Source organism: Thermobia domestica, chromosome 1 (genome assembly GCF_964235325.1).
Source record: "Thermobia domestica chromosome 1, izTheDome1.hap1.1, whole genome shotgun sequence".
Lineage (NCBI taxonomy): Eukaryota > Metazoa > Arthropoda > Insecta > Zygentoma > Lepismatidae > Thermobia > Thermobia domestica.
This window is the reverse complement of record NC_137454.1, coordinates 397,627,200-397,650,960: the sequence shown is the minus strand read 5'-3', so window position 1 is coordinate 397,650,960 and position 23,761 is coordinate 397,627,200. Positions and strand designations below refer to the sequence as shown.

Below are 23,761 nucleotides of genomic sequence, written 5' to 3'. Positions count from 1 at the left end.
TCTTTCAGAGATGTTGAACAGAGAAACTAACTGGATTTTTGCAATGACAGCTGATTATTCCATTGACAATCCGACAGCATAAAGATCCGCTGAATCTGCTCTCATTAGCAGCCTCTGAGCAGCTGTCTTTGAAAAGAAAATAACGTCTCTCGTAAAATTCTAATGAGTTGTCAAGGAGAGAGAGCGAGTTCATCCCATCTTTGCAGATCTTTTAAAATTTTCTTTTTTTTTTAATCTTTTCTTCCCTAGATGTATATTCTGTTCCTTGTGGGCCCTGTAGTAGTCGGTATACCCACCCTACTTGTAGCCTGCGGAAAGATTCGATAACATTATTAACACCCAGAAAAAAAAAAAGTGATTCAGTTGAATAAAATTTTCATCTTGGAAAGTTAATAAATTCATTTTATACAGGGTGTTACAAAAGTTTGTCACAATATTTTGGTAATAGTTCCCTCACATCAAAATAAGAAAAAAAGTTCATATGGACCTGTGACCGGAAGTACATAATTTCGTAATTATTTAGGGGCGAAAACGTGAAAAAATAAACTTTAAAGGTCCATAGTTCTACTACTATAAGACTAATTGTACTCAGGTCAGGACATCACTGACGAACTATAGATATACTACCATATTGACTTGACACCTAGTTTTCTGTTCCAAGCACTGCTATCGGCTGAAGGAATTCCACTCCCTTTCGATAAAGCTCTCTCACTTAGCAACAGCTGAACTGTTATTGGCTCAACGCGTGGGTGTGTCGAGAGTGTGAGCTTTAGTTCGTAATTTTGTCACGGCTTAAGACATTTTGGCAGCACTATAGTATATAAACTGTCCAAATATCCATTTTTCAACCCTCCGGTACTTGAACAATCATTTTTAGGGAGACTGTTTGATCACTCTCCGCCTACCTGTCTAAAAATTGGTGTGCAAGTACTGGAGCATTATTTAAACAGATATTTGGATAGTTCCCATACCAGTTCCTCAGTGATGCCTTGACCCGACTACGATAGGTCCCATAGTAGTGGAGCTATAAACTTCTAAAGTTCACTTGTTTCACGTTCTCGGCACCCTATAACTCCGAAACTATCCACTTTTGAACACGGGTCCATATGAACTTTTTTCTCATTTTGACGTAAAGAATCTGTTGGCATATTTTTTTAACATACTCTATTTTGAGCATATACCAGTTTACTTATTTTTTAAATGGTATTATTTAAAATATCTTTAATTTTACAGTGATAAAAAAAGAAAATACTACAAATTAGGTCAGTCTTGTTAAATTAAATGTTCCATTATTTGTATAATTTATGGAACGAAGGGGTCGGTGTCAAATATAGAAATAAAAGGAGAGAAAATAGGACAGGTGACAAGTTTTCGATATCTGAATAGTATTATTAGTAATGATATGAAGTGTGAAAGTGAAGTAAAAACAAGGATAGGAATGACGGAAGTGGCCTTTAGGAAGAAGAAAATACTATTTTGTGGGACGTTAAATAAAGGGTTGAGAAAAAGACTCATGAAGTGCTTCCTGTGGAGTGTTGTTCTATATGGGTCAGAAACAACGACATTACGCAAGAATGATGAATAAAGACTGGAAGCTTTGAAATGTGTATGTGGAGAAGAATGGAGAGAAATAGCTCGGCCAAATGGAAAAGGAATGAGAGGAGATTAGAAATAGTGAGGAAGAAAAGAAAAAATGTAGATATTATTAAGAAGATGGTTGGGACATTATTCAGAAAGGAACTAGTGTATATCATAGGAACGTGCTAGAGGGTATGGAGGCATGAAAGAGAGGGTGGGGGCGAAGGAGAATACAATTAATGGACGATATCAAAGGAGGGAAATCGAACGTGAAGACCAGTGGAGCATGCAAGCTTCTCAGCTGTAGCAAGTGACCTGCCAATAATAACAGTGTACTTATGATGATTGTGTGAGATTTTCAACGTTGTTATAACGCAGTTCGCTTTAATTTATTTTATTTGTGGGTAACACCTCATGTTTACGCACCAGGGCTAAGGGAGACGGTGATGATGAAATGAATGATAATGCTAAAATGACCGTGAAAAAGGGAGGAACCGTGTTCGCCCACCACAAACCTGACTTGACGCAAGCTAGAATTACGAGACGAGAATCGAGAAAATTGCCGTTTTAAATTCGAACCGACCCGAAAAATTTCACGAGTGTTGTGGGCAAGTCTTATACCTCAAATATTACTTTACTGTTACATGATTGGTAGTATAAGAAACTACAAATTGATAATGATTGTATGAACATAATAAACATTTATCAAAATTTAAAGGTACGTAAGTTATTACACAATATTCTCTAATGCAGTGGGATCTCGATAACTCGAAGGTGGAGGGAATAGATAAGAATTCAAGTTGCCGAGTTTTTCGAGTAATCAAGGTCCTAGTTATCAAGGTGGCCACAACAAAAAATTCGAGATACAGAGGTTTTGCGTTCCTCATGAAAATGAGTAGACCTGTATACAAGGGCGCCGATTTCTCTGTAAATTTGAGGGAGAGGGGCATTCAGATGCAGAAGGTATGAGAATTTTAAGACATTGCATTCAAATTATGCCAAATATTGTATATTCATAAATACAATAGGGGGCCCAGGCCCCCCAGGATCTTCGACCTTGCCTGTATAACCTCTATAACTCGAAGTTGTGAAGGTTCCTTAAATTAAATAAGGTAACTAGTAAAAATAAAATATTGTACATGTATTGTTTTGGAGGGGAGCATTCATGTCTAGACACGAATAAAACACAATTACGATACACAAGACTAGCAACAGTGATAATTACGTAAAAGCATATAATTATACTTTCGAATTGTCGAGGCACACAAGAGAAATTCGACTTATAGAGATAAACTTCGACTCGTACAGGTTCGCAGATACGAAAGCTAGGGATGCGCACGAGACAAGATTTGTGGCTGTCTCGTCTCGAAAATGTACTGTAAAAGTGATGTCTCGACTCGAAAAATGTATATTTCACTATTGGAAGTGCCGTGTCTCGACTCGAATTTTGTCAGGAAAATCCTGTCTCGACTCGTCTCGTGCGCATCCCTAACGAAAGCTCGGGTTACCGAGGTTTTTTGAAAGATGATTGTGAAACTTAAAAATTCGGCTTATAGAAAATTGTAATTTTTAAACATTTAACTTAGAAGTTATTTTACCATTGAGTGTTATGGAGAGTTCAAGAGAATGTGAAAAATTGGAGTTATTTGTAATAAATATGGTCCAATTGTAATAAAAATGGTTTAAATGTTAAGTCACACCGTTCGTAAATCTCTCGTGACCCGGGAGGATTCTGATAATTTTAGAGCAGATTATGAAAAAAAAATAGATAATAAATTTTGTACATGAATTTATAATACGAAACAAGAAAAAATCGAGACGAGACGACAATAACCTTTTGGAGAAGCGAGAGAAGGAGAGATTTTCACAAAATTTTCGAGACAAAAGAACTTCTCATCTCTCTATCTGTACATGGGGCCACGGTGGCTCAGTGGTAGAGACCTTACCTCTGATGCATGGAGTCCCTGCTTCGTTCCCTGGCCAAGTAATTGTGATGGACAACATCGTGTCATTGGGCTTTCTCGGGATACTCTTGTATCTTGTTTTCTCCTACTTTCTCATTCCACCACATCTTTCATCATCATTCATTGCTTTAATCATCGTCTCCCTTAGCCTAATGGGCATAATTATGGAACCAGGCCTGTATACACGGGATCTAATGGGACCGGTCCACCTAAATTTTTACTGGCTCCCTACACTTTTCACGGCAAGGTTGCAAATGAACTATAATATGGTTGTATCAGGCGCTTCCCTCCCCTAAATTTTGGGCTAGCTACGAACCTGCATGGAAAGTTAAAGTGAAATCTTTCATTTCATTTTCTTTTAGTGCAAATAAATCCGGGTCCTATAAGTGCGTCCAGTAAGAGAACGTCTCTGACAGCTCGCAGTGACATTGCCACTACTCGCGTGTCAAGGTCTTTTTCGGTGCAACTGTAGTGGCAATTTAATTAATGGTATAAGAAAGAGTGATCGTGGTTGGTAACACTGGTATCAAAGTAGGGGGTGCAATGTTCCAACGCATGTGGTAAGAAACGTCAGAGACCATCTCTTGTTGGCCGTGCTATAGCTGTGGATTATCTGTACCCCAAGTCACAGTGTAAATCACTAAAGATTCAGTTGTTCTGGGCTTTGCTTTTCTCAGCTTCCTCTAGTTCTGCTTTGTGCCTTACTAGTGCACAAAGAGTAAAATGAAATGACTTCCCTTTGTTCAGGTTTTAGAGCCCAATTATTCACGCGTAAACTTTGTGTGAAGTGAAGCGAACAGATTAAGCCTTGAAGGAAGACTCTGTGAAGTTGCTTGGACTTCCTCAGATGCAAACTTCTACACAGGAGGAAGAAAAAATATTTCTTGCTTCATTGGACAAAAGATGTCAGAAGAGCTCACTATTCTCTCAAGCAACCAACTGAGATGAGTAGATTCGCATTGTGTCCCTTTCAGCTATAGATGGAGTTTAATATATATATATTTTTTTAAATCCTTATTCCGGTTTTCTTTTCCTAAATGTTAATAAATGTGTGTGTATTTTCCGTTCATGTAACTAAAAATACAATAAGCAGAGCAGGAGCGTGCCCACGGGAACTTTGTAATACAACATAGATGTGTATTCTATACTTTCTGAATAAAACTCTACTTGTTTAACAGGGAAATGATCGATGTTGTATGAAAAATTGATCGTATACTTCACATGTACTCTTTCCCTTATAAAAACAATTAAGTTCTATCTTTTTTTTTCCTGAAAATATAGGTATAAGTATTTTACAATTACTTACCGTCTTTTCAGGTGCAGAATAAATACCCGTTCGATACTACATAGCAGTGGCGGATTCAGGGAGGGGGGCGATCGTCACGATCGCCCTCACCCAGAAGAAGAAAGTTTTTTTTTTAATTTTATATATAAATAAAACCCATCCCAGAGTTTGGAGCTCTTAAAAGTAGCTCAAGTAGCAGTATTACAACCCACTGCCCCCCAGAAGTCCGCCCTGGATCCGCCTCTGCTACATAGACTTAGTGGCTTATAATATTGGACCTCTCCCAACAAAAAAGTTCTAAATGTCACCTGAAGCAGAGGGAAGTTTGGGTGCAGATGATGAATAGTGGAGCACATTTGCCATGGTTGGGTCCAACTAGTTGTCCTGCCAACGCGAGCTATAATATGGTCTAACACTGGTTTGGTTTAAAGGGACAAGTTTTGTCGATAGATGGCAGTACAGTCTTCGTATCTCTTTCATGTATTTTTTTACCTTTCACGAAAATTCACGATTTCTGTTGCAAATTTCAATCTACAGACTTCAAATTTTTAGAAAAGTAACTACATAATCTATTGAAGACAATAATCCGTGCCGATTTTTTATTTAGAATTTTCTTCATTGTTGAAATGGCTTGATTGTTGAAATGGATATACAAACCTTTAACAATGGAACTGTTTCAACAATGAAGAAAATTCTAAATAAAAAATCGGCACGGATTGTTCCCTTTAATAGGTTGTGAAGTTCCTTCTCTAAAACTTTGAAGTCTCTACGTTGAAATTTGTAAAAGAAATTGTAAATTTTCGTGAAAGGTAAAAAATACATGGGAGAGATACGAAGACTGTAGTGACATCTATTGGCAAAACCTGCCCCTTTATACTAACCTTAATTTTCTCTAAGTTCCATGTTATTAAAGCGTTTCTGTTAGTTTGATTACTTTCTGTATATTTTAGTAGAAATGATATAGAATACCATTGAAATGATTTGGCGGAATATAAGTCGGGATCTGAAAGCTCGAACTTCTCTTTGCCTGTACAGTACATTTTACTGTGTATTTATTGATCTCAATTTTGGTAGACGTAAACGAATTTGTTCGAGGAATTCTTCACCTTTTCTTCCTTCATGAGACTATGCTACTAGTCATGGTTAGATGTTATAAACTCTGGCAGCTGCATAGTTATTATTCCAGAGATGTACCTTATTGATTGAAGTGGAAAGTGTAATGTCTACTTGAAACTTTTCTCTCTTACACATTTGCTTTCCGTATCTCTTTGGTTGTTTGTGTTGTTGTGGAGAGTGAAGCTGTAAAGGGGAAGGGGAGAGTAGTTTACTTTCCAGAAGCTTTGTAACAAGCGGTCTTTCCTCTCCTCATCGATCGATCCAATTAACGTTGGTTGTTGTTTTGCCCCTTCCTCCGTCTAAATCAGTTCTTCCCTTATCCTCTGGAGGTTTACCCTTTCTCTTTTCTCCACTTATTTTTACATTTTCCTTTTTCGTGCCTCCTAAACTAAACGAAAATTCCACGTCCTTATAGCCAACCTTCTAAACGCTGTTTAGATGGATGATGTGTGGTCTGCAAATAGGTTTCTATTGCTTCAGTCTTTGGCTTTGTAAGCTACAATTCTTTGCCATGTAATGGAAGTAGTGTAAAAGTAGTCCTTTGGCGTGGGAGACCCGGGTTCAGTTCTTGATGGGAGCTCATACGGTTTGGATCCGACGTTAAGCTGTAGGCTCATGTTTCATATAGACTTGCTGCTAAAAGGAACGCAAAACTTCAATCCAAAGTTTAAGTTGTTTTGCGATGCTGAGTTAATAGAAAAGGAATGCTCTTAGTATATCAGGAATCGGATTGAGACCATATGTGCCAAAGATATGTGTGTTAGTAATTGAAAGTACCGTATGTGCGTTATTTTCTTTCTCTGACTGACTGATAAAGCCTAAACCAAATTGTTTGATCCTATAATCATTTTAATACAAAGTAAAATATAAATGTAGTTAAAAATTACTTTTAAAAAACCTTGTGCCTGCTTTTTGTGATAGAAACTAAAATATATAATTTTGCGTTCGATAAATAGTATCCCCTCCCACACAAATCTCTTAATTGAATAAAAGAACACGTGGTTAGCTGTGTAGTTTCCACAGTTTGTTTTTCATTACTTAACGAAAGGAATTTAATCTAAATCTTCCTTCTGTTTTTCCATTCCAGGCGCCTGAAGGCAGAGCTGCAGTTCCTTCGCCGCAAGGGGGCGCTGAAGCCAGACTGGGATCCTGGCCGCGCTTGTGCCCGTTGTCGTGCGGAGCTGGGACGCATTATCAACCGAGGGGCATTTTGTAGAGCATGCAGACTTCGAGTGTGCAAAGCATGTCGCGAATACAATATCCGAGGCACCGACTGGATATGCTCCGTCTGCCACAAGCACATGTAAGTTAACTTTTTTTTTTTTCTTTTGGTTTAGTGAAGTATAAGATTTTAAAATACCTTCATCATAACAGAATTTTTTTCTGTTTCGTATTGAGTATTAAGGTGAATGGTTTGAATTTTAAGGTCCTTTTCAGGACTGAGGCTGTATGAGACACAGGTAGGGTCGAAACAAGATTAGCGTCCAGCGGGAAGCGTACCCTCATAGGCGGATCTAGAAGGTAAAGACTGAGTGCACCAACCAGATCCCAGATTATGATAGGTACAGCGGGGGACACTTCTAAATGGTACACCTTAGCCGTAAATCTCCATATGACTGTACCATTTAGAAGTGTCCCCCGCTGTACAAGCATATCATGTGTTCCCTTGTACATTCAAAAATATATAAATAATAGCTTAAATTATTTTTGGCACTCAAAAAGTGGAGGGGGCTAGGCCACAAAGCCGTGTATCCTAACCATATAGCCCACGAGGGAACTCTCCTTTTAAAGTATTATATGTACGAGGCGGAAAACTGGGCATACTGAAAAAAAAAAAAAAAAATGGGATATAGAGAATATGAGTGTGGACAATAGTGAGGAACATGAAAGGGGGTTCCACGTTAGAAGAACTTGTGGCTGTCATAAAAATAAAGAAAAAAAAATCTTGAAACTCTACCATATTTCACCGTGTACACAATCTAGAAGGGGTCATAAAACATTTTTTCGATCTTGCAAGGAGTTGAACAGTGTGTAACTTTCTGCCGCTTCCGAAACAATGGATTCTTTTGGATGGGAAGGGGAAGTGCGCCAAAATACAAGTTTTTAATGAGGAGGTTCAGTGTTTGTCCACTAGAGTGCAGCACTGTATGGGTGGAAAACCTTTCTTGCTTTCAATTAGTTGTCATATGTACACAGTAAATAGAAAGATTGGGCTTCAAGATTTTTTATATGACAGCTACAAGTTCCTCTAACGTGGCAACCCCCTTTGAGGTAGAATGGAATCCAAGAACGCAGTGTAAGCGAAAGTTGGGGGAAGAACAGTACCTTCAAATAGTTGCTAAGAGGAAAATTATTCGAGAAGAAATTTAAGCACTATTGATATCGAATATACTATACAGGGTATTACAAAAAATTGTCACAATTTTTTTGGAAATATATTCCTCATATCAAAATAAGAAAAAAAAAAGGTTCCTGCTGTCGAAAGTGCATAGTTTCGCAGTTACAGGATGCCGAAAACGTGGGAAAATGAATTTAAAGGTCCATAGTTCCACTACTATAGGACCGGTCGTAGTCGGGTCAAGGTATCACTGAGGAATTAGTATATGAACTATCCAAATATCCATCTTTCAGAACCTTTGGTATTTGCAGAATCATTTTTAGAAAGGCTGTTTGGGAGTACTTGATCACTCTCCACATATCTCTCTAAACATTGGTGTGCAAGTATTGGAACGTTATTTAACATTGGATATTTGGATAGTTCCCATACCAGTTCCTCACTGATGTCTTGACCTGACTACGATAGGTCCCATAGTACTGGAGCTATTAACTTCTAAAATTCACTTGTTTCACGTTTTCGGCACCCTGTAACTCAGAAACTATCTACTTTTGTGCACAGGTCCATATGAACATTTTTTTTTCTTATTTTGATGTGAGAAATCTTTCCCAAAATATTGTAACACATTTTTTATAACACCCTGTATAGAGAGCAGGGCTGTTGCAGTTTGTAAGTTAATTTTGTTTGATAGAATTTCTATATGCGACTAGAGCATTATCAACCACGAAGATGAAGGTCGAAATTCCAGGTCGAGCGCGCTGCTAGCCTACTAAGTGTACAGTAATGGTGACAGTGCAGAACCTTGGGGAACTCCTTGAAATTAGGGAGTAGGATTAGAAACTGTGTAAGATAGACTATCATTAACGAAAAAAAAAATAAAGCAATTATATTGTGAAGAAAGTGACTTAATGTGAGGTGAATACAGGCTAGTAGTAGTTGGAAATAGAGTTGATGACAAATTATGCCACTATCGAAGACTTTCTCCAGATCAAATAGTAGGTAATTAATGAAATCTTTCAGTTTAACGTCCCACGTTTATGCCCTTTAGATTAAAGGAGACGGATGATTAAGGCAAGTGAATGACGATGGTAGAATCAGTGGAATGAGCATGTGGGAGAAAACTGCGCATACGATGTTGTCCAGCACTAACTTATTTGGTCGGAGATCGAACCTGAGGTGTTACTTCTTTGAACACACACACACACAAACACACATATAATATATATATATATATATATATATATATATATATATATATATATATATATATATATATATAAAATGATATGGTTTTTGTCTGCCATTTTAGACTAATTACGGGCTTTGTTTTCGCTAATCTCGTTTCGCCTAAAACGTGGACAACAAAAGCCGGCGAGATCGAGGGATATTAAATTTTCTTGGAAATCATTGTTATAATTTTTCTTGAGGTTTAAAATTAATTCGTCGAATGAAATTAGCAAAATTTTATTTTATCTATCACTAGCTGAACCTGTGCTCTATACACAACACATTATTCACATATAACCATGAATCTCGTTGTCATACACAAGTGAAAAACGTGTTTATAAAAATCGGCAAGTGGTGTCATAAAGGGGATATATTTTCGATTATTTTTTTTCAGTATCTCGCACCGTTTGCAACATATCAGCCTACTTCGGTTGGAGTTTCTAATTCATGTATGATCAGTGTTTTCTTTCTTGCATGCAGTATGCAATAAGGAAAGACATTACATACACAATTAATTATGTCAGTGATATATAGTGTTCATTGGGCAAAACACTCCAAACAATGAAGATTCATCTTAGATAGGAAAAATGGTTATCCTTCGTTTTTTATCATCATTTGGCTGTGAAACAAACGCCTGAGAGTTATACTACTCCCGTATACATTTGTATAGTGTTGGAATGTATAACTCGAAGGATATACATTACTTTTTAAAATTTCAGCAGTTCCAGTATACTATGAAAAAAACGTAATATAGAACAGCCGGCCATGATTTTTTTTTTTAATATTTAATTAGAACTGAACAATCTACACAAAATTTGCAGATTGATCAGTAGAAACGACATCTCTCTAGATCCCTTGGTCCCATAGAACCCACTATAGGAAGGATTGGCTACAAATATATAAACGTCCACAAACATATAAACCTGCCGAACATTTTAATACCTAGATATATACGTAGATAGCTGTATAATTAATTAGTGAGGCGAAATGTGACTTCGGTAGACTGATATTTATCGAAACGACTACAATCTTGATGAGAAGTAAGCCCCACTGTCCCCCCTTCCCTAGTTACAGGCCTGATAAAAATAATCAATTTTGATCTATTTTATTACTGTACGTTATTTATTAAGTTCTCAATTAATCAAACAAATTTCAGTTATAATTAATTATTTCTTTGCATATTTATTTATATCTTACAACTCCAAAATACTAGCATTATAGACAGGCTTAGTTCAGGGTTGTCTCTACCTTATGTGCAACATTTGCATTTGCACGGGGAGGCAAAAATCTCTGATAGCTATATTATTTAAAATAAATATTTCTGGTTGGAAACAGACTTCATGGTGATGGTGCTTAAGCTGACCTATTTGAATATTACATTCATAAATCATGTTAAGGTCACGTTAGTTTAAGGTCACATGAACAGTGCTAAAGCAAATGGTCATACAAATCCCAGCATGAATTCCTTGATTATTGTCAACTACAAGAACTAAGTTCTCGAACAGTAGCAAACACCTGTTCCATTTAGTTAAAATATCACAGTTTTGGTATGAAAACTAGTCTTGTCTTTGTCATAATCAAGTTCCTTATCATTGAAGGTGGAAATAAGTTAAAAAAAAAAAACTTTTAAGAGACACAAAAGGAAAATCAAGAAATAAAGATAAAAGAGCTAGTTGTACTGGAATTGTAAACTGATATATTGAGATTGAAGCTCGATATTGAATGCAATAAAAAGGGTCATTATAACAGATTATTATTTAACAACGAGATTGTAAAAATGAAATTAAGTGAAATCTTTTAAGTTTTACGTCCCACGCTTATGCCGGTTAGGCTAAAGGTGATGATGAGAAATGAGTGAAATGGTGGAATGAAGAAAGTGGGAGGTAACGGGAGAACCCCGAAAAAACCCACGAGCACGGTGTTTATCCACCACAACGTCCACACGGCGCGAGTTGCGATTGAACTAGAGACCCCAAAACAACGAGACGGTATGTTCAGACATTTCTGAGCGCGAGTGCGTTTTCCTTCCCCTTCATTATTCGTGATGAGGTAGTATACATAAAATCGTGGTTTTTAAGGTTTGTTCTTTCTAGATAAATGCAGGGGCCGGCAAATGATGCCATCGCACGGGGCGACAAATTGCCTAGGGCCGCCCCTGGCTTAATTAAAATCTGAGGACCTAGGTTAAAATGTGATGGGGCTGTAATGGGACACTATTTTGTTATATTAGCAACCTGAAAGTATGCCTGAAAAAAAAAAAACAGTGATAGTAGAATGGAAACTCAGTTCAACATTCACGATGTACACTCATGTCCAAAATTATTGTCGCATGTCTTTAAATATGTTGTTGTAGGAATATAATTTGATAACAAATTCGCCCGGTATTTCTTATAATGTTAGTATGTGTACAATCGGCAAAGACATGTACCTGGCAATTTTCATGTCAAAAGAGGAGTAAATAAAACGAAAATAAAACTTTCTTGTCCATTTACCAACATTTTGTTTTATTCATTCTAATTTTCGTATTTGTAATTTTTTGCCTATGAAATTTACCACAAATATAAATTTCCCGATTATACACACAGTATCAGTATTAAAAGTACCCTGCAAAATCATTATCAAATTATATTGTTACAAGAAGACAGTTATAGATATGCGACAATCATTTTGGACATTAGTATACATTTAACAATCCCCTTGTAATCCCCTTGCATGGTTCGTACTTCTTAAATACTTTCAAGTCAATTTATAACAGAAATTAGGCATGTAAATTATTTAATTAGTCTCTAACCCAACCTATCCAGCATGATAAAAAAATACGGCAGTCTACAAGTGAATTATCAGTAGGTGAAGGAAATCAGTACAGCATGTGTGTTTACAACTCTCAAAACCAAAATATCAAATTATTTAGCTCCGTTGGTCCCTCTCTGTTGCAACTGTTGAAAGGTATCTAAAAGCTAATGTGATGCATTTGCTGGTGATTTACGTGTGTAAATGTTTCATTATACTGCATCAATTCAGGTAAAAGGGACAGCAGTGCTTTTCACCATCCTGTTCCTAAAATAAACGCAGGTAAAGTCTTTTGGACTCTGTTCATCAATATCTTACGAAGCTTAAAAGGGGAACGCAACCTCAGATAAGCAACCTCTGGGATTAGTTAACAGACTCACTAATTGCAAAAGACAGAGACTGAAAGGGTTTCACAGGAAATTTAAAGTTAAGAAGGGGATTCTACACCGTTATTTGCCTTTTAATGAACGAAGAAAATGTCCACAGATGACACGTATGCCAATGGATAATGTCGAGTTAAATAAAGTATGAATGAATTTAAATTCTTATGTTTTAATTTTCGAAGAAGTCGAGAAAAACAACTTTCTTTCTTTTGTAAAACGAAAAATTGATGTTATGATAACTGCGCCATCTACAGCACTAAGAATTATTCCTAGAAGCGACAGTCCTATTAGCGACGGAAACTGTTATCTGTCCTATGAGCGACCGATTCATTTACGTTGAGATGATGGCAAATGATATGATTCCCTCTCGTAAAATATGTCTGCATCTGGCGTTATTAGCGTCCGAACAACCTCGCTATGAAAAATGTACGTACCAGTGATACTGTTCGCCTCTACTGTAGGTGCAAATAAAACTTATCTTAGTTTTGAGTTAGATTTGACATAAAACATATCAAATAACTTAACAAGACAACAGAGATACTTGCAAGAAAAGTGTATTCCTATGTAATTAATTGTTAAAAATTCAATTATAATATTCCCTTCAAAAGCACTGCTTTCTGTACTTAATTTAGTTCAGATCTAATTACTCACAAAGCAAAGCAATATATTTGATTTTCGGAAACTTAAACGTGTAACAGTTTCGCCAACTTTTCACTTTCTAGACTTCCTCAGACTCTTGAGAAAAACATTTCTATAATAATATACAGCTTTTGAGATCCCTTACGTCTGATTGGTTATTCCCAACCAATCCTACCAATTACAATGCAGTACACTTTAATCAATCCAAAAGGTAAACAGACCCTTTAAATTACCTTCCCCCTTTGTTGTAAGCTACCAGAACGTAAACTAATTGCTTAATTCGTCTTCTCCCCTTGTTTTGACTTATACATAAAAGCTTGTCGTATAGCAATTTGATATAAGCCCTTAAAGCAAAATGAACTATTAAACCCTGCGAGAGATTTGTAACTTGTTTAATAATTTCTTTGGGTGCTCCGTGTTTTTGAAATGAGACCTGTAGAAACGTAAATTTTTTCATAGTACATTTTGTTAGGTTCTAAATCACAGTAGCGTGAAAGAAGTTATAGAAGAGGGAACCTTATCTTCTTCCATTATCGTGGCATGAACGAATCGATGACTCATAGGCCAGTCGCACATAAGACTGTCGCAAGTAGGACGACACCCAGTACTAAAAAAAAGCTAATACAGATATACACCTGCATCAGAGTTCATTATGGTAGGTCAAAGGTATGAGTGACGCTTACAGGGCCCACAGACGATCCACGGTTTGTGCAAACATCATGTTTGTACAAACACCGTGTTTGCGCAAACACTCGGCCATACACGATTCAACTGTTTGCACAAACTTCAGTTCAATTTTGAGTTTAATCGCGTAAGCATGTCCACTGAAGCAGCTTGTTTAACGTTAATGTATAGTATATAAATAACACCTACCCTCAGTGGCGGAACTTCAAAATCAGCCCCCCTCCCCCCCCCACACACACAGATATAGAAAAATCTTGCCAGGACTTATTAGGACCTATAAAACAATTTAAGCATTCCATGTTTCTTTCCAACACAGACATTCAAAGTGAGGCAATGAATGACACCATCTAAACACGAGTAACTACCGTACATGTAATAATCAGAATATTACCGCTACTTTGAATTAGGACTATTTACTAATTGTTTAAAACTGAATATAATATATGTGAATAGAGTTTTCATGATTGTTACACTGTTATAATTCAACGAGGATATGTATGTGTACACGGCTGATTGACAGTGACAGTTCTGGAAAAATATTATGTTACTTATTTTCCTCATGATCTTTTGATTACGAGTCACATACGCATATACTGTTGTGAAATCTAATATGTATTCAAATAAATTTTGTAATATATTAAATTTACCTCCGACTCGTAGCCAAATGGACTGTAACTGTTCCGAAAGTAGTTCTAAACTTACTCAGAAAAATAAAGATATATCTTTTCCCCCAACTTTGATCACATCAGCAATGACAAAATCAGGTGTTATACCCGCTCAAAACCAATAATCTTAGGGTAAAATAGTGCGTATAGTTTTCAATCGGAGTAACAAAAATTATTTTTCTTGGTTGCGATTTCATGTCTGACTAAAATAAAACACACATAATCAGGGCCTCCTTACGTCTTGGGCCTCCCTGCCGTTGCAGAGGCAGTAGTTCCGCCACTGCCTACCCTACAAAGTTTTTTTTTTTTTTTTCTGTTCGTAAGATTGCTCTAATTTAGACTTTAGTCTGGCAATGTCAGCTTATGACCTTTGTCTGATCAAGTTTTTCACCCTGACAGATTTATTGAGTACTAGAGTAGACGAAATTTGTCGCTTGGTGTTGGTGAGCTCATTGCTTGATGAAATGACAAAGCGACTGTTTGTAATAAGCTGCTTGCAAAATGGATCTGCAGTCATTCAGTTCAGTGAAGGATTTTTTTTTTTTTTTAATCTTATCAACTAGAACACAAAACCTTTTGTATGAATGCAACAAATACTCCGCGTGCTGCTATGCTCAGTGGAGGGATGATCGGTGGCGTTGGGCGCTCGAAAATGCCTGTTACGTGTTGTCATGCAGATGACGTCACTAGCAGAAAACCCTGTATGTGGAATTATGAATTATGTCATTGCTGGAACTCCCGCGCTTCGGTGTTGATTCCACCCCCTTCGGCTGCACCGACGGTCGCAAAGGCGCGAACTCCAGAAACTATTGAAGTTAGCAGCACAACGACTGTTGTTACCAATAGGTACGTTTGAAATGGTGCGGTGTGAAGAATGAAACCTATGTCCTTTTTTTTTTTTTTTTTTGGTTGTGAACAAGGTCACAAATGAAAATATCTATTATAACATATAGCACAAATTTACCACTACTTATATAAAATGAAGACATGTGTGGTCAAAAATATAAAACTATATTTATTAGTGTTTTCTTCCACATCAGTTATTTCATCCAAGGTCAAAATACCAGGTAATTGCATTTCCTGGTCCCTCAGAAAGTCCATATAGGAAAAATACCACAACGAGGGTACATACACGTCATCTGTTCCACTTCCAGATAGTACTTGCTCTTCTTTAGTTCTCTTCGGTATGCAGAACGAAGTGAATTGATTTTATTCCTCACAGACTCTCTCTCCGTCGTTTGATCTATTTCTTTCATTTTATTCACTAACTTCTCATATGCCGCATTTTTCAAATTCCTGTTTTTATAATCTTCACTCTTTACCTTCCACAGTTCAGGTAAATTTCGATAAACGTCAATAAATTCTCGCCAGAATTCTTGATTCCTATTAATTGACGCCATAGCGCAAGAAATAAGCGTCTATACCAGCGCTGTCCAAATGGCGGCCCGCGGGCCGCATGCGGCCCGCCAAACCATATTCTGCGGCCCACAAAGCTTTCACGATTCACGATTTTTATTACTGATAGTATTTTCATTTACATGTATTCATTCGTTTAATGTTTCCACTCTTCTTTCGAAATAACGCATCCATTTAGCGCTTCTATACAACAAAAAGGGCGCGGGCATCCACGCCAACACCTTTCCCTAAAAACTGAGAGTTTGGTCGCAAAAGAGTGTCAATGTTTAATAGTACTTATTTGTCTGGAAGTGCATTTACCATCATGAAAATTGTGAAAAATCGTTTCAGAAACTGCTTTGGAGATTCTTCTCTTTTACAACTCCTGCGGCTCGCTACAATAGGAATGGATGTAGATATCCCAGCCCTTGTAAACGCTGCTAGCCACCCTCATTTGTCACAGATTGAATAGGTAATATTTCAAATACCTTTTTTATATTTTTCTTTCGTAGTGTAATATTATTATTATTATTATTATTATTATTATTATTATTATTATTATTATTATTAGCTGCGGCCCTCCACTTTACTAGTAAAGACGGTTATGGCCCTCAGGCTCATTATAATTGGACACCACTGGTCTATACACTAGGCTTCCTACTCTGAAATAAAGCTCGTGTTTGCACAAACATGCCCATACACGGTGCACGTGTTTGCGCAAACATCATGTTCGTGTAAACAATTTTCGAACGAGTTCGATGTGGAAAATGTTTGCACAAACGTTTGTGCAAACATTTCATACGCGCCACACACAGTCAAACTGTTTGCACAAACAGCCTTGTTTGCACAAACCGTGGACCGTGTGTGGGCCCTATTAGCTTCAGTTTTTGTCCGAAGTTTAGACATGTATCCAGTGTTGCCAGATTGGACTACAAGTAGCGGATTGGGCGATTTTTTAAGTGTCCTCGCTACCAATTCAAATTGGGCTACACGCTACTTTTTGGGCTAATTGTAATTATCTGCAGGCTACAACTCTTAACAATCTGCTACTTTCTTATTTTCAGCGAACTTGAAAAGTCCGTTACCGAATTCTGTATGTCTGTGTGTTTGTCTGTTTGTCTCTATTATTTGCGATTTTTTCAATTTTGAGCCATCCATTCGATAGATCTGCAAAAACAATCTGAAAGGATAATGGAATTTTTCCCGTCACCCGTACCGTTCCCGAGAAATTGGGGCAAAAATGGCCGATTTCCGGAGATTTAAGAAGCCATATCTCGAAAACCATGAGTAATAGAGAGCTGATGTTAGTATTGATCAATACGTAAGAAGATGAGGAACATTTTGATACCATACAGTAATCGATAGCCACTGGCCAACTGGCCACCATTCCCCAGATATTGGCCAAAAATGTTCGAATTTCGGAACATTTAAGGAGCCAGGTCTCGAGAACCGTAAGGCATAGAGAGATGTTATTTTAGTAATTTTTGCGAGAGAGAGAAGAAGGTGCGGATAAAAAAAACTTGTAGGAACAATCACAGTTATCCTTCTCGCTCCATCTCACATTTCTTTTTAAGTTCGTTCTGGCAATGATCTTGGAGCATTCTAAACTGGTTTATATATGGAATCACAAAATAGTTGGTTTTATACAATACAATAAAAGTTTTATTTGTTGAGTGTTCTATTCACGATGAAAAATACTTTTACTAAAACTACCAAGTTCGATATTAGTTCAATTTTTGTTTTTAATGCTTTAAATCACCAGATCTCACAACGCTAGACTTTTGTTGAATTTTTGCTGTTGCAGTATCACTGATCGTATTGTTTTCTCAGTTAATGCCTAGGCATAAATAAGTGGATCTATGAAAACGTAAACATTGCAAATTTAATTGTGTTACTGTATTCATCCGTATTGAGTAAGTGGATACAACAGAAATTTCCAAAATTCACGGCTTTCAGATAAAGAATTTGGTAAATGAATTTTAAAAATGAGGGATAACGGTGTAAACGTTGTAAATTGTATTTGAGAGTTCACAAAACTGGTTTAAGCAAACATATCTCTTTGGAAATCAGAAAGGTCGCCCATTTTATACTATCACTGTCTGCCCAATCCATTGCATACTGTAGTTCTACTGCTTCTAACGTAGTAGTAATTTGCCCTAACACACCACCGCCAACAGTCCAAGATTACGGTCGCCGCCTGGCAGTTGCCAACCCAGATTTCTGACATATTTCCGACTGTAAATGTATTCACTCCAATCAATCAGTATATATGTTTTCACTCCAATGTATATATCAATCAGTTATAGCATATTTAGCTGCAAAATAATTCATTTTTGTTTCTGCTACAAATAGTTCAAACCTGTTACTTTTGGAGCACAACCTCACTACTTTTTAATCTTCAAATCTGGTAACATTGTATGTACCAACCAATAGATCACATTCAACTAAACAAAATCAAATACATGAGGGTAAATTCTCATGTGTAGTTTCCGAGAAAATCAAGAGAAACTTAATTTTTATGACGTTTAAAAGAATGTTTGTTACCAACTGCTGTAACACTTTGTGATCCCAACATACTCCTAATAGTGACACACCGTAATGTGTGACACACATACTTCTAACAGTGATACATTTCCCTAACAGATGACACTCGTAGTTAGATGTCGGATTTTTATGCAAATGCATATTTTGTTTGCTTATATGTATCTCTGTTAAACTTGGTAGTGGTTTCAAAAAACAATAATACAGCTGGAGTTTGAAGTTTTATAATACATATTGTTAATTACTACGTGGTTGTGTTTATTAAAACCCAACACAAAGTTTTGTGATTATAGTTACAGAATATTTTAGACGTATTCCTATTTATAAACAACAACTACGTAAGAAATAATAAGAACTTCTGACCAGAGTATATACACTTGTTTATTAAAAACTAAATTACAGAGTAACGGTTTCGACAACTTAACCATGTCTTCATCAGACACTAACTGAAAGAGATATCTTAGAGCATAGATATTTATACTAAATTCATGCTTAGACTAAAAGTGATATTTATACTAAAAGGGACTTTAGTATAAATATCTATGCTCTAAGATCTCTCTTTCAGTTAGTGTCTGATGAAGACAAGGTTAAGTTGTCGAAACCGTTACACTGTAATTTAGTTTTTAATAAACAAGTGTATATACTCTGGTCAGAAGTGTTTATTATTTCTTTAGTGAGTTCCAGAATCGTGATGAATAGAGTAACAACTACGTGCACTTTACTATAAAATACTACAATTGGCAGATGACGAGGAAACAGCAGCGGCATTACATCACCTGGAGTGGCTATATAACCAAAAAGATTCCATGGAGCTGCCAGTTTGGGGTGGTCAATCCCTCCTTTAGCTTGCTTCGGAGCTCTTGGGGACACCAACTCATTCCTCTAGTTTGTTTCGGAAATCTAGGGTTTCCTTCATGACGCTTATCTTGCTTGGGAGCTCTGTCGTTATTCCTAACCTCAGTCACTTAATTTGCTTCGGAGTTGTGTAACTTTTCAACCCCCCTCCCTTTGCTTGCTTCGGAGTATTGTTAATTCCTAATCCACTGCACCTAGCTTGTTACGGAGCTCTGTGGAGCTTCTGCCCGAAGCTGCTAGGTCTTGGGTCACCTTTCTCTACCTTGTATTTAAAATATATTATTATAGTATTCTTATAAAATATTGTTTATAAAAGATTTTTATAATAAAGCCCGGTAGTGGGAGAAAATTGCAAACTGTAATTTTATATACCAAAGTTTTACCTACCCCTGTACAGGAAAGAACAACAATATAAATGCGTGTTTCAAAGGTTAATGCATATATTAGTGCTTAAGAGCATATTCTGTAAGTTTTTATTTTAGGTTGCATTTTGAATTATGTAAATGTGTATGCTAGAGAATGGCTTTTTGCATGGTGGGATGGAGGAATGCTTAATTTATGAAAGACTCAATATTATTTTGATAGCAACCGATCAGTATAGCAAAGACACTGTCAATTGTCAAGATGTTAACATAAATCTGATCACCATAAAGAGTTATTTCAAGATTTTGTCGACATTAATTCAAAAAGAAGATGCGCGAGGAATACTGCTAAGCAGAGGTGACCACTTTGACCTAACCTCACTCAACCTCACAAACTCATTTCAACCTCATGCTCACTCGACAGGCTCAAAAGCTTATTTCGACCTCACGCTCACATTACCACTGTCACCTCTGTCACTCAACCTCACGCTCACATCACCAACCTGACCTCACGCTCACTCAACATCACACTCACGTCACCAACCTGACCTCATGCTCACTCAACCTCAAGCTCACACAACCAGTCTGACCTCACGTTTAATCAACCTCTCGCTCACAACATCATTCTAACCTCACGCTCACTTCGTGAGGTTGAGGTCGAGTGAGCGTGAGTTCCAAACACGTGAGCGCCGACCTCATGAGTTTGGACACCTTTGCTGCTCAGTGAATGCTTAGCTCTAGTTCGTTAAGTTTAGCACGAGCTCCAGTCAGTTCGTTGTCAATTCGGGCACTTTGTGGCAATGGCGGATCCAGAGGGGAGCGATCGGGGAAACTTTCTCATTTTATATGTAAATATAACTCATCCGAGAGTTTAGAGCTATTAAAAGTAGCTCTAAGTAACTGTCTTAGAACTCACCGCTCCCCCCAGAAGTCCGTCCTGGATCCGCCCCTGCTTTGTGGAAAAGAAATTGATGGATGTTCGTCCCATAAAACAATTGAAGCCATGGGAAAATACCTTCAAGGCTTATATTCCAACTTGTCAGAAATGTAAACACTAAACGTGCTCCCCGCCTGTAAATATTGTCCAGTAACATCTGTTGGTGTTGGCAGGTCATTTTCTGGCTACAAACGTCACAAACTGACACCACGAAGTGCAGAAAACCATCTTGTGATATACTGTAAGTGTAATTACGGGAAAGAGTAAATCCTTAAAAATTAAGTCTTAGGCTATTTGAGAAAGTGTTACCCCCTGTAGCGAACGCGGCCAAGGTGGCTATTCAGTGATTTTACTTTCACCAGAGTTGTAAATCATACTGTGAGCCAATCAGGGTTTCCGGGTCTTTTTGCCAGGTCCAGGTGTGTAATAGCAGAGTTCCAATACTCTGCACAAACCATCTTCCAATCAGCTGTTTCTTGCTACAATCCCTTTGCCTGGCAACACGTCTTTCCTTGTTTTCCTTCCGAAATGCAACAAATACGCTCGAGCTGACGTTTTCTCCGCGTTTTTATTGCTTTCGCGTTTATGATTAGCCATCTACATTTAAATACATGGTCAGCGTATTCTAAGCGTACGCATGAGCAATAAATATGCTTTGCGATCGCCTCAAATAGCCGGGTACTAACACTTATTTTTTGTACAGTGGAAACATAGAAAACTGAGGATACAATAAAAAATACAACTGTAAAGAGGAACTAAAAATTGTGTTCTCATATTATGTATTAGTTTTAATCTCATAATCTATGTATGTTTTTAAAAATTTGAGATACACAAATTGTAAATATCGTAAAAATAAGCTCTGAAAAGAAATCTCTGAAACGTAAAATAAACTTTCGATTTATGTTTCACTTACAAAACTTCTGTCTCACCGTCAGTGAATATTTCAGTGTTCTATGTTATTGTATTGTTAGTGTATATTTTAACACATTTAACAGCATAGTTGCTTGCATATATCATGAGTTTAAGTGCATACGTAAAAAATCGGATAGGTACCCATAGTTCTAAGAAGTGTCACACACCTTGAAAACAGTTATACGCACAATCCTAACTGTGATATATATACCCTCGAAACAGTGACACAGACAATATTAACAGTGATACACGCACTCTCGAAACTGTGATACACAATCGTAAGCATGACATCTCCCTCAAAAGAGTAATAAGGTACGCACAATCGTAACAGTGACACGTACCCTTGAAACAATGACACACCCTCATCGTAACAGTGACACACACCCTCGAAACAGTGACACACATAATACTAACAGTGACGCACACTCTCGAAACAGTGACACACACAATTCAAATAGTGACACGTCCTCGAAATAGTTACAAAATAATACTGACAGTGACGCACATCTTCGAAACAGTGACACACATCCTTGAAACAGTGACACGTACAATTCTAACAAAGTAGTAAATTCCGATCGAGAAAGCCAGCATTAACGGTGAGAGGAACCGATATGATGATTACACATCACTCCAGAGGCATAAGGACCACAAGTCAGGTGATAGGTCCTGGTCCCTAATTGCAACAGCACCAAGAGTTTAATCTTAATTTAATTAACGCCATATTTTATAGACGCTTTTTTTAATTTGTTGTAGCTGCTATGAGAAGTAGTAATAGCAGGAAAACAAGCAAATAATACAAGTAATAAAGCATTAACAACTTTTTCTGTGCCATTTCGTATTTTTCTTAAGACGAGAATGAATTCTTATGATGAACGAAGATGACGTAAAAAATCTTCTTAGTCCTTGAGAAAACATCCGTCAGGATCATTAATTCCGTTGCGTTTCATGAACGACGAAAAGGGGGATGAAGAGAGAGATGTAAAAGGGCAAGCAATATTTTATATATATAGGCTACGTACTTCAATATTGTGTTCACGGTGTTGTATTCTATAGCTGCGTTTATATTAGAAAACATCTCTGATATTATAAAAGGGATCCTAAATATCTTTTAGCGAAGCATAGTGCCTGAGCACTTGTTCTTGTTATTATTATTATTATAACTAGGAATTTTAGGTATAGAATTCGGGTTTTAAAAAAGTTTTTTTAAAAAATATGCAAATTTCAAATGAAAATGTTCATAAAAACTGTACGAGAAGGTCTTATACATTGTATGGTATGCAAATTTATGATAATATTTTCCCCTTAATTTTTATCTAAAAGTTATTATTATAGAATCCTTTCGCGTCATGAGAGTTTATGAAAGATGCGATAGAACAAGATTTAAACCATATACTGGATTATATTCAGGGGCGGATCCAGGATGGACTTCTGGGGTGGCGGTGGGTTGTAATTCTGCTACAGAGCTACTTTTAAGAGCTCCAAACTCTGGGATGAGTTTTATATACATATATATACATATATATATAATAAAGTTTCCTGTTCTTGGGGGGGCGATTCCCCCCTGGATCCCCCATTGATTATATTGTGTAATAATGACTAGCATAAATGCTCTTCGTAGTGTTCGCATCACAGTTCACTTTATTCATAGGTTTTATATTATGAATCATGTAACCAGTGGCGTATTTAGGGGTTTTCCGGGCTTAAGCCCCCCGGAAATCTTAATTACTATAGTAAAGTATATGAAATATCTTGCAGAATTTTCACATTTTCAGGCAAAGCCCCCCGGAAAGCAAGCAGAGCCCCCCCGAAACAAAATTGTAAATACGCCACTGCATGTAACAGTACCAGCGAACAGTGTTTGAGAACTTAAGAGTTGGGTGAACTAGTGTTGCCCTCTATACTCGTGAAATTTCTTTTTTCCTTTCGAATTGTTTTTGTTTCTCGTTTTATGTCGAATTTAAAAGTTTACTCTTCGTCGTGTTTTCGAGATAATTTGAGTGAAAATAGAAAATTGATTCAACTGACTTGTAATTTACGTAAAGCATTTTACATCTCCAGAAACATAAATCAACATCACAAACACCAAGTTCGTT

General features: G+C 37.0%; 1 protein-coding gene across 1 annotated transcript in view; it reads left to right on the top strand.

The window, feature by feature from the left end:
- LOC145682948 (uncharacterized) overlaps nt 1-23,761 on the top strand; it is a 666,209-nt gene that overhangs the window by 383,418 nt on the left and 259,030 nt on the right. Inside the window, exon 3 of the mRNA XM_081754309.1 lies at nt 7,031-7,246. Within this exon, the coding sequence (XP_081610435.1) occupies nt 7,031-7,246 (216 nt within the window). The remainder of the gene's footprint in view (nt 1-7,030; nt 7,247-23,761) is intronic.